The sequence below is a fragment of the Oryzias latipes genome, chromosome 17, assembly GCF_053564925.1.
Source record: "Oryzias latipes strain Hd-rR chromosome 17, Olatipes_Hd-rR_3.1".
Classification (NCBI taxonomy): domain Eukaryota; kingdom Metazoa; phylum Chordata; class Actinopteri; order Beloniformes; family Adrianichthyidae; genus Oryzias; species Oryzias latipes.
This window is the reverse complement of record NC_136253.1, coordinates 33,662,159-33,674,463: the sequence shown is the minus strand read 5'-3', so window position 1 is coordinate 33,674,463 and position 12,305 is coordinate 33,662,159. Positions and strand designations below refer to the sequence as shown.

Here is a 12,305-nt window from a genome sequence, read left to right as displayed (position 1 = left end):
ATATGGTGCTGGTGATTTTACGGAGGAGCTGTGGATCCAACAATTCCACATGACACGCTCAACTTTTAATGATGTGCAGTGCCCAAGGCAGCCAGTGGTTTCCGGTTGTTAGTCATGTGACTCATTTAATTAGAAGTGTTTCCATTGCAGTTTTGTGAAAAGTGTCCATTTCCATATGCCTCAAAAACCACCTGCTCCAAGGGCAAAAACTAATTTTTAATCATAAATGCGAGTATTTAAGATTTTCGTGTTTCTATTAGGCACATTTATCATTGCATATCCAGTTTGTGCAATTTCATGGCCAGTGGAAACGCAGCTGGTGAGGTCGAGCTCCCCTTAAACTAACAAAAGACATTTTGGAAAAAAATTCTTTATTTTTCCCAGGGGAACGTGAGTCGCTGTATCATTTTTGCAAACCTGTGTCAAACTCGTGGTATTCTAAATACAAGAAGGGTTTTTTATTTATAATTTCGTTATATTAAACATTGAAACATTGAAATGTTTTTCTTCACTGTTACTTGCTTATTAGAAAATAAAATGTAAATACATTTTAGCTGTTTTGAACACAAATAGAACACATATCGAATCAAAACAAAGTCGTGACCCAAAAACTGGTTTGAACTGAAATCCTGATGAAAGTGAATGGTTGCATCCCTTTATATGGTCATAAAGGGGTTTATCCAAATCCTTATGCATACATACTGTAGTGGATTTTTTATTATAAATGAAATAATTTAAATGTTGTGTTTTTTAATTGTTTTAGGTTAGGTTTTACATTTCTGTGCGTCTTTATACACAAACAAACACACACAACAGCACATCTTAGACTGATGCATGCAAGCATCAAGCTTCACCAAAAACATTTGTCATTCATATAGAAATACTACATTCAAGACTCACAGTAAGTCATAGATGGCTGTCAAAAACGGAATAAGCAAATTATTTTTAGAGGAAAACTAAAACAGTTTGTTGTGTTTTGTTGGATGGAGCAGGTTCGGTTATAATATTTTCTTGATCACCTTTCTGAATAACAGAGAAAAAAAAAAATCTTCCACAATGGATGGTTTTTGCTCCTAACATTTGATATAATGGGTTACCATGACAACAGAGGAGCTGTTTACAGTTGGGAGCAGCTCCTTGAGCCTTCGAAAGTCCAACTAATGCCTTTAATAAGAACTCGGCTCCTGATGAGTTAAAGATGAGAAGCCAGGGATACAAAACAGAAACGTAGAGGAAAGATAGAAGAAAATATTTTTTTCCCTTCAGTCGTTATGAAGAATGTCAGAGCACTCCATTATCTTCTCCGTCCCCCCAAAAAGGATTGTTTGCAAATGTAATTTATATGAAAAAAGTTTAGCCTCCAATATAAAATGCGTTTATGACAATATACACGCCATGAATCTGAAGATTCATAACCCATTATTGTAATGGTGACATCTGTCCAACACAAGACACAGTCGGCAGTACAATGTTTTTTAAGCATAATTAAAAAAATATATACATGAAAATATTTGTTTTGTGTTTCACAAAGAAGGAGATCTCTCCTAGATTTCTTTTTTAAGGGCTGTCAATTTAAAGGATAAAACTAAAATGTACGGAATAAGCGGCATGGAGACATTTGAAAACAGGCTGTACTAAAAAGATGCAAAATAATTAAAGAATTTACAGAGGACTAGTCAGTAAATAAAAATGTCCCCGGGTTTGAAACGCTTCAGTATGGATTGTATCAGATATCCTGTTTGCTTTTGGAAAAGGCCTTCCTGATCACCAGGAGGAATTTTATTTAAGTATTTTTGCATTGGACTTAGCCTTAAAACAGAAAACTGTCACGTCGGTTCACATCAGGACAAGAAGAACTCTGATTCCTCCTCCTGCTGGTCTGTCTCCAAACGTCAGGTGAAGTAGCAGCTAAAGACACAGAACTAGAACAAGCCTGCAGATCTGCATGGTGACAGCCTCGCCATCCTGACAGTCTGACGGTCCCACAACATTTGTTTAACCTCATCCGAGCCAGGAGAAGCTTCCAGTTCTGCAGAAATACATTTCCTGCTCCCAGATACTAAAAAAAGACCTTCAACCTGTCTTAATGCTCCAACAACATTGTGCATTTTGATAAAAATGAAAGTCTCAGACAAAAGAAACTTCTGCCTACAGCACTGGAAAGACCTACCAGCCTGGCTTTATAGGTGAACAGAAGCACAGAAGAAGATCACAAAAGTCCAAACTTTTTCAGATGTCAGCGGTGGAGAGGCTGGTCCTGCCATCGTGTGAGTGAAACCAAGACAACCATGATAAATAAGACCAACATCTGCTGTTCTGGACAAAGGGATGGAAGACGAAAAATGTCCAATTGGAATAGAGAATGGAACTTAAAAACCAAAAGGAGTTTAAAAATGTCATTAAAGAAGATTCTTCTCTTTAAAAAGTGTGTCTATCAGCACAAATTAATATAAACACTGTCAGTTTGTACTTAATGTTAGCTCAAAGGCATGATCCTTACTTTATGATCGTTTCTTTGGTGGTGATTTAATTTGATTCACAAATCAAGATCAACGATTCGCATCCCCCACCTCAATTCTTGCTATTTAATATATTATGTTTGAATGGTTGCTACATTTCCATCTTCCTAATGGATATATACAAATTTAAATGATCTGTATTTTATCGCCATCATTTATCCTTTTATTTGGATAAACAAACCAGATAAAAACACAAAGCTTAAGAAAGAAAGAAATGGCATTTCTCATTTTAAACAATGTTCCACTCTAAAGTCTGTAAACTTCCTGGTTAACCTTAGCAGGAAAGAAAAACACACATTAATCTTGTGTCAGATCATTGTACAACAAATCCTGAAAATGTTCTCCACACTTTCTCCATCCTCAGAGATCTGCTGACTATAGTTCTAGAAGACAGTAGAACTCAAAATGGAACAGCTAGAAAACTCTCATAGTCCAACAGAAAACATGTTTTACAAACTGACTTTTCTTCTTCAGTGGAAAACCAAACAAACACACACACAAAAAAACTAGCAGACAGTCACATGGCGTCACATAAATAATTACCAGATTTTCAAAATATTTTTAGTTCCATCTTCATCATATTTTTTCATTCAAAGTTTTGACTATATTTAAGACAGAAATTGGTTCCTTAAAACCCCTGGTGCTTTTACTTTGAAAATGAGAACCTTCACCGACACTTTAATTTTTTTCCTATGACAGGTTGCTTAACTTATATATTTACAATCCAACATTATTCTTCAATTAATGCATTTTAACCAACTAGCATATTTAAAAAGATCGTGAATCAGCAATTTTGTTCGGCACATATTTTCATGCGCAATTTTTGGAACATATCGCAAATATCTGAGTATTCGGATACTCACTACAGCCCTACTTGTATTTAAAAAATGAAACTTAACATAAAAGTATTGATTTAACCAAGGATGCCCCTCTCAGTAAATGTTGTTGCCCCATTTTAGAAATGAAATGTTAAGCTTAATTTTCTTTGTCATCAGAAAAACGCCACAAAAACATGATAAAAAACACCAAACACACAACTTCCGTGGAAGTGGGTCTTTAAGAAACCAATTGTGTCTTCTGTTTTTTTAGAGCAAAGTGTGCAGCTTGCAAACTGGACATCCAGCGGAGACGATTTGACTGCCTAATTGAATCAGTTTTAACTGAGGTGAAGCTCCTAAATCAAGACCACATTGTCCTTCATGTGTTCGCTGGTAAAAAGTGTCCCCAGTGACTTTTACATGATTACATTCAGGGCTGCATCGCTGCATTATGCGAGATATAAATCTCCTGAAAATCATTTCACTGTTGTAATTGATGGAGGTGAATCTCAACATGTTGGACTGAATGGAGTGGTAATTTGATTACATTGCTAATTATTTTCTCGGTTTATTGATTCCTAAGATGCAGACGATAATCTCCAAACTCGAAGAGATTCTATGAAAACATTGGCAGTTTTGATTAGAAAAAAAACTAAAGTGGAAAATTTACTGATCCCAAATTTAACCCATGGTAGTGCAAGGCCTCTTTGAGCTTCTACTTCTACCGTACAGTTTACTCTATTAAATTGTCTCTAAAAGTGTTTTTGTGGCAATGCTTATCTTTTTAGTACAACACAAACAGATATTTTTAATTCACAATATTCCACAATTAACCAGAAACTGGCCAAACACCCCCAATCCATGTGGTCATTTTTTCTTCTTTTTTTGCAAAAGAAATATTACATTAAATTAAAAAAAACAATAATAATAATAATCACAAAATTGAGGTCAAGCTGTTAAAATGCTTCACTACAAAAAGTGAAACATGCGGAGAAAATGAAAATGTCGAAATCCACAAATAAAGTAAAGGTCAAAACTATGTGAAATATGTCTAAAAGAACCAGACAAAGCCCACTAAACTTCATACAATTCGTCAAGGATTTATTCCAAGGGGATCTGACGTGGGTAAAATAATTAAATCGTTCCCACGAAATGATATTCTGGTATACATTTATCCTGTTGTATTTGAATGCACCACAGTTACAGGGACACGTTAATTGGTCAAGATGCATTATGGGATATGTGTGATGCATGATGGGATACGTAGCATGTAGCCTTCTGATGTAAAGTGACTGCTAACGAACATGTTAATAAAAGACAAGTTACTTCAGCACGCCCTGAATTTTATTATTCCTGTTGGACCCTAAACTACAACATCCCATGGAGCTTTAGCAGCAGGACGGGATGTGAATGAATCCAGACATGGAGACGTAATTACCAACGCTTCTGAAGAGATTTTTTAAAAGAAATACATCTGATCTCTAAACATCCTCCATGCATTGTAATGAGACACACAGAAGGAAATGTGATGGTATCTGCTGTAAATCCGAGTATTGCTCACATCCGTGCTTTTGAATGACTTGTCAAGTAAATTATCATAATTCATTAATTCGTGTTAACAAAATATTATTTCATGGGAACGAAAAAAATCAATTCGTGGGAACGATGTATTTATTTATTTTACCCATGTCAGATCCGGGGCTCCGTACGATTATATGATATCTGGTTAAGTTTTTTATTTATTTATTTTTTACTAAACCTTCACTGAGTAAACAACTTTAAAAAAATAAATAAATAAAAAAAAATAAAAAAAAAAGCATACTTATCCTGCCAGAAATCACACAGAAACACACCAACATGCGGTCAGGATATAAACTGTGGATGCCAGCCACTCATACAGGAAGCACCTGTCAGCTGTGTTGTGGGACAGCCAAGGGCTTGTTTGTTTACTTCTGCCCTGCTCCCTCCCTCACTTTCCATGTGTGTGTGAGACTGTTCAAGGTCTCCATACCCCCCCCCCCCCCCCTTCAGCCCTTCACCTCCACCTGCTGTTTCTTCTTTCCCTCCATCCCACCTCTCCGCCTGCCCCTCCCCGTCATCCCAGCCATCATACCACCATCCATTAGATCTCTTTGTCTGCACCTGTGACTGAAAAACAGCCTCCGTCTTTCTCTGCCTTCCCGCTCATTACAGCCTCCAGGCAGCCACTCCATCACTGAGAACGGGCAGAGATAAGCTACAAGAGTACACCTGTGCTCGATATGAATGCCAAATCCAACGCCAGCGGCAGCCAATTCCACGGCAAATAATGAAATCAGCGAAGCTCAGGTTCAGGCAAATCAGCCCGACTGCTTTATCTCCCTGTTCCTATTTCAAAGCCCGCAACCAAGCTCATTATCAAATGAGAAAAGCAATCAGAGTAAAAAATAAATAAATAGAAGGAGAAATGCTGACGCTGCCTGAAGAATTAAAGCTTTAAAGATCCCGTTTAAAGATTTAAACAGGCTGGAGGAGAGGAGGAACTTGTTTTTAATGTCATCCAAAAAAAGTGCTGCAGCTTCAACGAGCAGACAGACACAACGGCCAAATGAATCGATTAGCATGTCGCATAAACGGAAATGACTCCAACGTCTGATCTGGGCTAGAGAACAATGATCTTGAATGGCATTTTATGGAATGCTATATGTTGAATCAAATGTAGCGTTTTCTTTTATTTAACTATTTTTAAACTATTTTAGTTTTTAAGGATTGATGCACTTTTAATCTTGTGACAATTTAACGATCACTTTTTTGTTTTTTGTGAGCGAATGATGCACTTTTTCCACATTATTTATCGTTTTTTTAGTCCTAACTTTTAGCATGGTAAATTATTGCTTAATGTGTGAATGTTGCGCAGACCGAAAAGCACATTTTTAAATGTCATTGTTCCAGTGAAAAATAAAGAACTATCACTGTCGCACTCATAGAGGAACTTTCTACAAGACTTTCACTTAAGTGAGAGACACCAAAAGACGGATAAAAATGGAAAAAACTCGTAGAAGTTGTAATGTGTGAGCCAACAAAATCTGCAACAAACAAGCACCGGGTTTCTAATCAGAGTTTTAGGAAAATGTCAAATTGATTTACATTAAAAACTCACTTTATCGTCTCCCATTGTTCATTTTTTTAATTCTCTTAAAGAGTCTTGTTGGTTTTTCTAGTGTTTTTTTTTGGTAATTTATTATATGGTTTAATTATGCTTCTTTTTGATGTTCTTTTTTTTATTTAGTGAGTGTAATTCCTCTTTTCTTTATTGGACAACCATGAAGTTTCTGAATTAATCACCGTAATTTCCGGACTACAAGCCGCTACTTTTTTCCTGCGCTTACAGCCCTGCGGCTTATTCAGTGACGCGGCTAATTTATGGATTTAATTAGCGGCAGCCATGTACGTACTTTCGAACTCAGTGAATAGTTTGAATTCTTTAACACCAAGCACAAGACATTTATATTCAACACACCTCTAAGCAGCCAAACAGCATGGACTTGACTTCAGGTCTTAGACACTTCAGTCATGGTTCAACAAAATGAAACACGCATGCCCAGCCGCATCCCAGAATCCTTTGGTGCCATTAGACCCAACGTGCACCAGATCGCCGCTACAATATGATGAAGCTTTCAAGTTAAAAGCAATCGTTAAAAGCAGCGTGAAAAAGTCCACCGTCACCAACGGGTTTGGAAAAGCCGGTTTGCTGCGTGACGGAGAGAACAGCGCATGGAGTGAATTTACACTCCATTTACGGTTTCTAAGGAAACCGTAAAAGCGGAATTTTGCTTTGAAAAGCTCACAGCCTCCGTGTGAGCTGGAGACATCTTCTCCTGCTGATTGAGCTGCGGGGCCGATGGCAGTCTGAAGGCTCCCACACGTAACAACGCATCCGCCCCTCATACACAAAACGTACAGTATTAAGTCCGATTGCTCTGCACAGAAACGATTTGCTCCATCCACCGGCGCAACGGGGACGAAGTCCTCCTCCTTGAAGCCGCCCTGGCCAGAGGTGTCGGAGTAGATAGGAAGGGGAGACAAGGAGCGCGCGGGGCGGGAGCGGAGCGCAGAGGCTTCTGAATTCTGACGCACGCGCCGCACTGAGGCGCGCGTATCGCGCTGAGGCGCGCGCTTTTCAGTCGCCGCTGCTGTATTTTACCGGTGTGTTTTTTTTTAACCAGCCCTGTTACTCCCATAATGCTGCCGCGACACAAGCGGAAGGAGAGCTTTTCCCGTTCACCCCTCCATGCACTGCTGCTACTTGCTAATTCTTAAACACGTACAACAGAATGGCGAGCCGGGCGTTGGCCCCGCCTTTAGCCCCTAAGACTCATGGGAAATTTGGAATCGCGGATGTAAATTTCCTCATCATAACTGAGGGATGTAATGTTGATTATATGGTTACTGTTTGTAATTTTATGTATGATACCTAGATTGTCAATAAGTAAAAAAAAAATGAAATAAAAACACCATAACTGAGGAACTTGTGAACAGAATAGAGGTCCATGCTGTTTGACAGATGTCGATACACTCAAATACATGAGCCAGAGGCAAAGCTGGAACCACCCACAATGTGCTAATGAATTGCACTCACTCTGGGATGCTGGCCGTGATCTGTCAGGATGACAATATCGCCTAACACATGCGCGGCCTGTACTCTGCCGCGGCTTGTGTATGTATAAAACTAATTAAACACGTGAAAATGGGTGGGTGCGGCTTGTAATCGGGTGCGCTTTGTAGTCCGGAATTTACGGTAATACCATTTCTATCCATCTGACTTGCACTGAAACAGTTTTGTCTGAAATTAACGAAAAATGAAGAGCAGCTGCTTCTAGAGAGGAAACTTTATTTGAAATAAGAGACAAAAAAAAAAAAAGATTTGGAAATAACTTTCCAAATGGATCAGTTCATTCATAGAAAACACGTTAAAGATTCTGGAAGAATTATCAGATGAATGTTTTCAAACATTAAACTTGTGTTGACTGTATTGATTGTTGTTGTTGCCACAAAAGTCCAATGCTTTCAAATTAAAAATATATTTTTTAAAGATTTTCTCAACAGCTCGTTTCTTAACGTTCTCTCGTGGAAAAAAAGAAGAAAATTGTGGGGTTTTTTTAAGTTTGTTTCGATCAAAGCAACACAAATGAAAAGTTGTCTGTTCACAAACCCTTTTGTCTGAAAGCTGAAGAAAATAAGACGTAGTAAGAAAAGCAGATTGGTGGTCTGAAGCGTTCATGTGTGCGTTCCATAGATGCTTCCAAAACAACTGAAGCTGTCAATCAATCTGGGAAAAAAGTAGTTAAACTTAAAAACAAAAGTTAAAACATGTGACGGATGGAGAGATCATTAAAGAGCTAACAAACAAACAAGAACAAAATCATCTCTTGTAGACCTAACAGGTTACTTCTCAAACTGTAAAAATGAAGGCAGGAAAAAAGGGATTTGGCTTGTTGAGAAAAGAAAACCTCTGTAATTTATTTTAGAAAACAAGCAAACAAAAGGGCAATGCTTTAGGTTTTTAAACAAAAAGAAAGAGAGTTCATCATAATTTGGCTATTCTGGATGTTATGCGTGAGAAGAATCCCAGCAACGTAAGTGATCAATCGACTCTTCCACCTTTCAGCTGATCAACCATGAACACCTGCCCCAAAAGGAAAAGTGTGAGTCCAGCTTCAGCTTAAACCAATGACTGAAATATGAAAAAGCTTGGAGGAAATTTTGTCAAAGGGACCCTTCCCCTTTTTTCTTTTTTTTTTTTTAAATAAAAGTGAATATCTAAATCTATATTTCTTTTTAATGATGTAGGTTTTGGAAGATATGGCTGGAGATTAAATAAGTAGTAGACTATTTGCTTTAATTAAAAGCAAATAGTCTACTTAACAGACTTATTTAATCTCCTGCAGTTAGAACTGAAGTTGTAAAGAAGTTCCTTTAAAGTGCTGCCGTGTGCTGGTGCTGCTGTTTGTGTAGTTAGCTAAAACCTCCGACTGCATGAATCTCCGTAAGGGCCCCACAGTGAGTCCATCCGGTTGAAATACAGCGGCGTAAACCCTTGACATTAAATCCATTTGATGTTGCAGCCTGACCCTAAAGACCTGAATTATGACCAACTTGCTCTTTGCCACTAATTGGAGTCGGCCTGGAGGTGTATTTATGTACAGAGTATACACCAATAACCTTTGGCTTTGAGTGCCGTTGAAGGTCTCATCTACACTTATGACTTGGAAATCCCCCTGCCTTGCTTAGAGACAGAGCAGAGCAGCACCAACAAATGAAGGAATCGTCACAGAAAATATGGAGGACAGGAACTAGGACGGAAAAAAATAGATTCCAAAGTCATTTAATCAGATTGAGTTCAACAAATTCGATTAAAGCAGATAATTGAAAAATAAAGGATGACTATAGGGCGCACCATCAATGAATGATCTACTTAACCCTTGTGCTATCCTAGGCACTTTGACATTGGGGGTTGGGTCATCTAGACCCCACAAGACTGTGCACTGAACCTTTCTCTTCAATGATTTGTGATCTTCATTGGTGTCCATGGATTACATGAAATCCTCTCCACCTTTATCCACCTTTGTCATGGTAGGGAGAACACGTCAATGGTCATCCTGACCCCATAGGATAGCACAAGGGTTAAGCACATCATATACAGTATGAGGCACATTGAGCGCCACAAATGAGTAAGAGATAATGCAATCAGTCAGACTTATAGCTAAATTTACAGTAACTCTAGTGCTTGTTTGTAACCACATAAGAAGCATTAGCATATTCACAAAATCTCTAATGCCCAACCTTGTTTGCAACACGTAAGTAAAATGCGACTGACGGACTATATATGGCAATTTTTTCAGGGTGTCTGAATCTATCATTTGTCTCGGAAATTTCCTGAAGGTTTCTGCACGAATTAGTGTGCAGCGATGCTCACCAGATTGGCAAGTATGGACCACAATGCATTGCGTTTGAACGATTCGTCATTTGAAAAGATATGTTTAAATGTGTTTTTAATAACTCATCCGAGTTTTTATTATCAGAACACTCTGGAGTCATAAATAGCCTTCGTAAAATGTTCTTATTTGACGTTAAATGTCAAATAGGGGATAAATGTAAGGGTAGGGAGAAGCCGTAGGGGTGGGGAAGCAATGCGGTTTCAGCCTTAGTCTTTTCGGGTTAGGGAGTAGCGAGGGGATTCGGATACCAACTTACACCAACACCAACTTCCAACCTCGTTAGTAAAACAAAAGAAAAAGCTTCAAATTGGCTGCGTTAGCGTATTCACATTAACACCCAACCATATGTGCTAATCCATATATAATCCTTATATTAACCCATATATAAGATGTTCCAGATGACAATATGGAACAATTTTTCTCAGCAAAAATTCAAGCTTTGTTGTTTTTATACAGTACTAAGTCCTTCTTTGCATTTGGATCAACTCTTAACACTTCACAAACAACAGAAAGCTGCTCTTTCAGTTTATAGCTTTTCCTGATTTTAAATTATTTTCTGCGATTTATTTCATACATGTGGAAACCTGATTTAAGAATAGGTTGGAAAACAAGAGAATCTAAATCTGCAGGTTTTTCCATGACGACAGAATATAATAGTCACAAAGATTTGAAAGCTTTTCATTTCTACGTTAGTGTTTCTGTTAGACATCCTGTTGTAGGAACTGTGTTTGTTATAGGCAGTGGTTTTCTGACACCAGGACACACGTCATTGTTGACATTAAGGAGACAAAGCTCTGGCTTCAGAAAAGGCAGTCGGGATTTGTTTTAGCCGTTTGTTTTTAACGTAGGTTGTTGCTTTGTTCACCTTAACACGTTTTAATGACAGGGAAGTTTAAAAGGTTTATCTCCAGGAGTCTGGTAAGGAGTAAGAGGAGTAAGCGACTCACCAAGACCAGGCGGGTTCTCAGGACATGGCGGTAGCGGCTTTGGAGAAGGAGTCTGATTACTCTCAGGCTGCATAGTTGGTGCCAGCTGCTCTCCGGTGGCCAGGTAGTTGGCTAACGTGGTGTTGGACCTGGAGAGGTTGTAGTAATAGTAATGATGTCCGCTCCCAGCTCCACTGACATTGTTCCTGGATCCGTTGCGTCCATTGTTGAAGCGGCTGAAGAGGTCGAAGCGCTGCGAGTAGACGTCAAAGTACAGGATCATCATGATGAGGAAGTGGAGCAGGCAAAGCAGCAGGACGCCTTTGCAGATGCGCTCCAGAGTCCGTCCCAACATCAGCCGGGTCATGGCCGATGGAGGTTACCGTCCTGCGACGGCCAGCCCCAGCAACGCCGGCGTGGCACGGCTACGGGCGTGCGGCCATGGTGATGGTCGTGCAGGTGACAGCAGCTGCCATTAGATGCTCAAAGATGGGACTTCAGCGAGGGTCATGGGGTCACTGATGTGAAGGAGAGACCTGCACCGTCAGCTAAACCAGCTGTTCCTAAAACCTGTGTGGCCAGCTTGCTTCTGAAGATCCAGATTTGCTGCATGACAAGAACTAAACCCTCCAATCAGTGCATTTCCTAATGAACCTGATATAAATGAGAGATCAGTAAATCTATTAGATGTTTCTGATTAAATCCAAGACATTAGATTAAACGTGTCAGGTTGTGGGTGAGGCTTTTGGATTTTCCATTTTTGTCCAATTACTTGCACACAAAACAACTAAAATGTGTGATTGCAACGTTGGCCCAAAGACTCATCCGTTTTGAGAAAAGGATTATCTGACATTTCCATTGGGAAGACCTTCATCTAATGGCGCAAAGAAGTAGTCTTAGGCCTTCAAAGACCTGCAAAAGAAGAGAAAAAGACACAAAGTTAACAAAAGTTCAACTCAAAGTGAGATTTGGTATCAATTTATCACATCTTTACTGACGTTATTTTACATTAAATGTCTCAGAACAATGACTCCCTGTGTCATTTCGCTCCATATAACCAATGAA

At 38.9% G+C, this 12,305-nt stretch overlaps 1 protein-coding gene across 3 annotated transcripts in view; it reads right to left on the bottom strand.

Moving 5' to 3' along the window:
• The window catches only part of b4galt2 (UDP-Gal:betaGlcNAc beta 1,4- galactosyltransferase, polypeptide 2), a 296,417-nt gene that overhangs the window by 247,988 nt on the left and 36,124 nt on the right, over positions 1 to 12,305 (bottom strand). For 2 of the 3 annotated variants that reach the window (XM_078933983.1, XM_078933984.1), the window contains exon 2: positions 11,262 to 12,152. In XM_078933983.1, coding sequence (XP_078790109.1) covers positions 11,262 to 11,607 — 346 coding nt within the window. In that variant the 5' untranslated portion in view covers positions 11,608 to 12,152. 3 annotated transcript variants of the gene reach the window in all.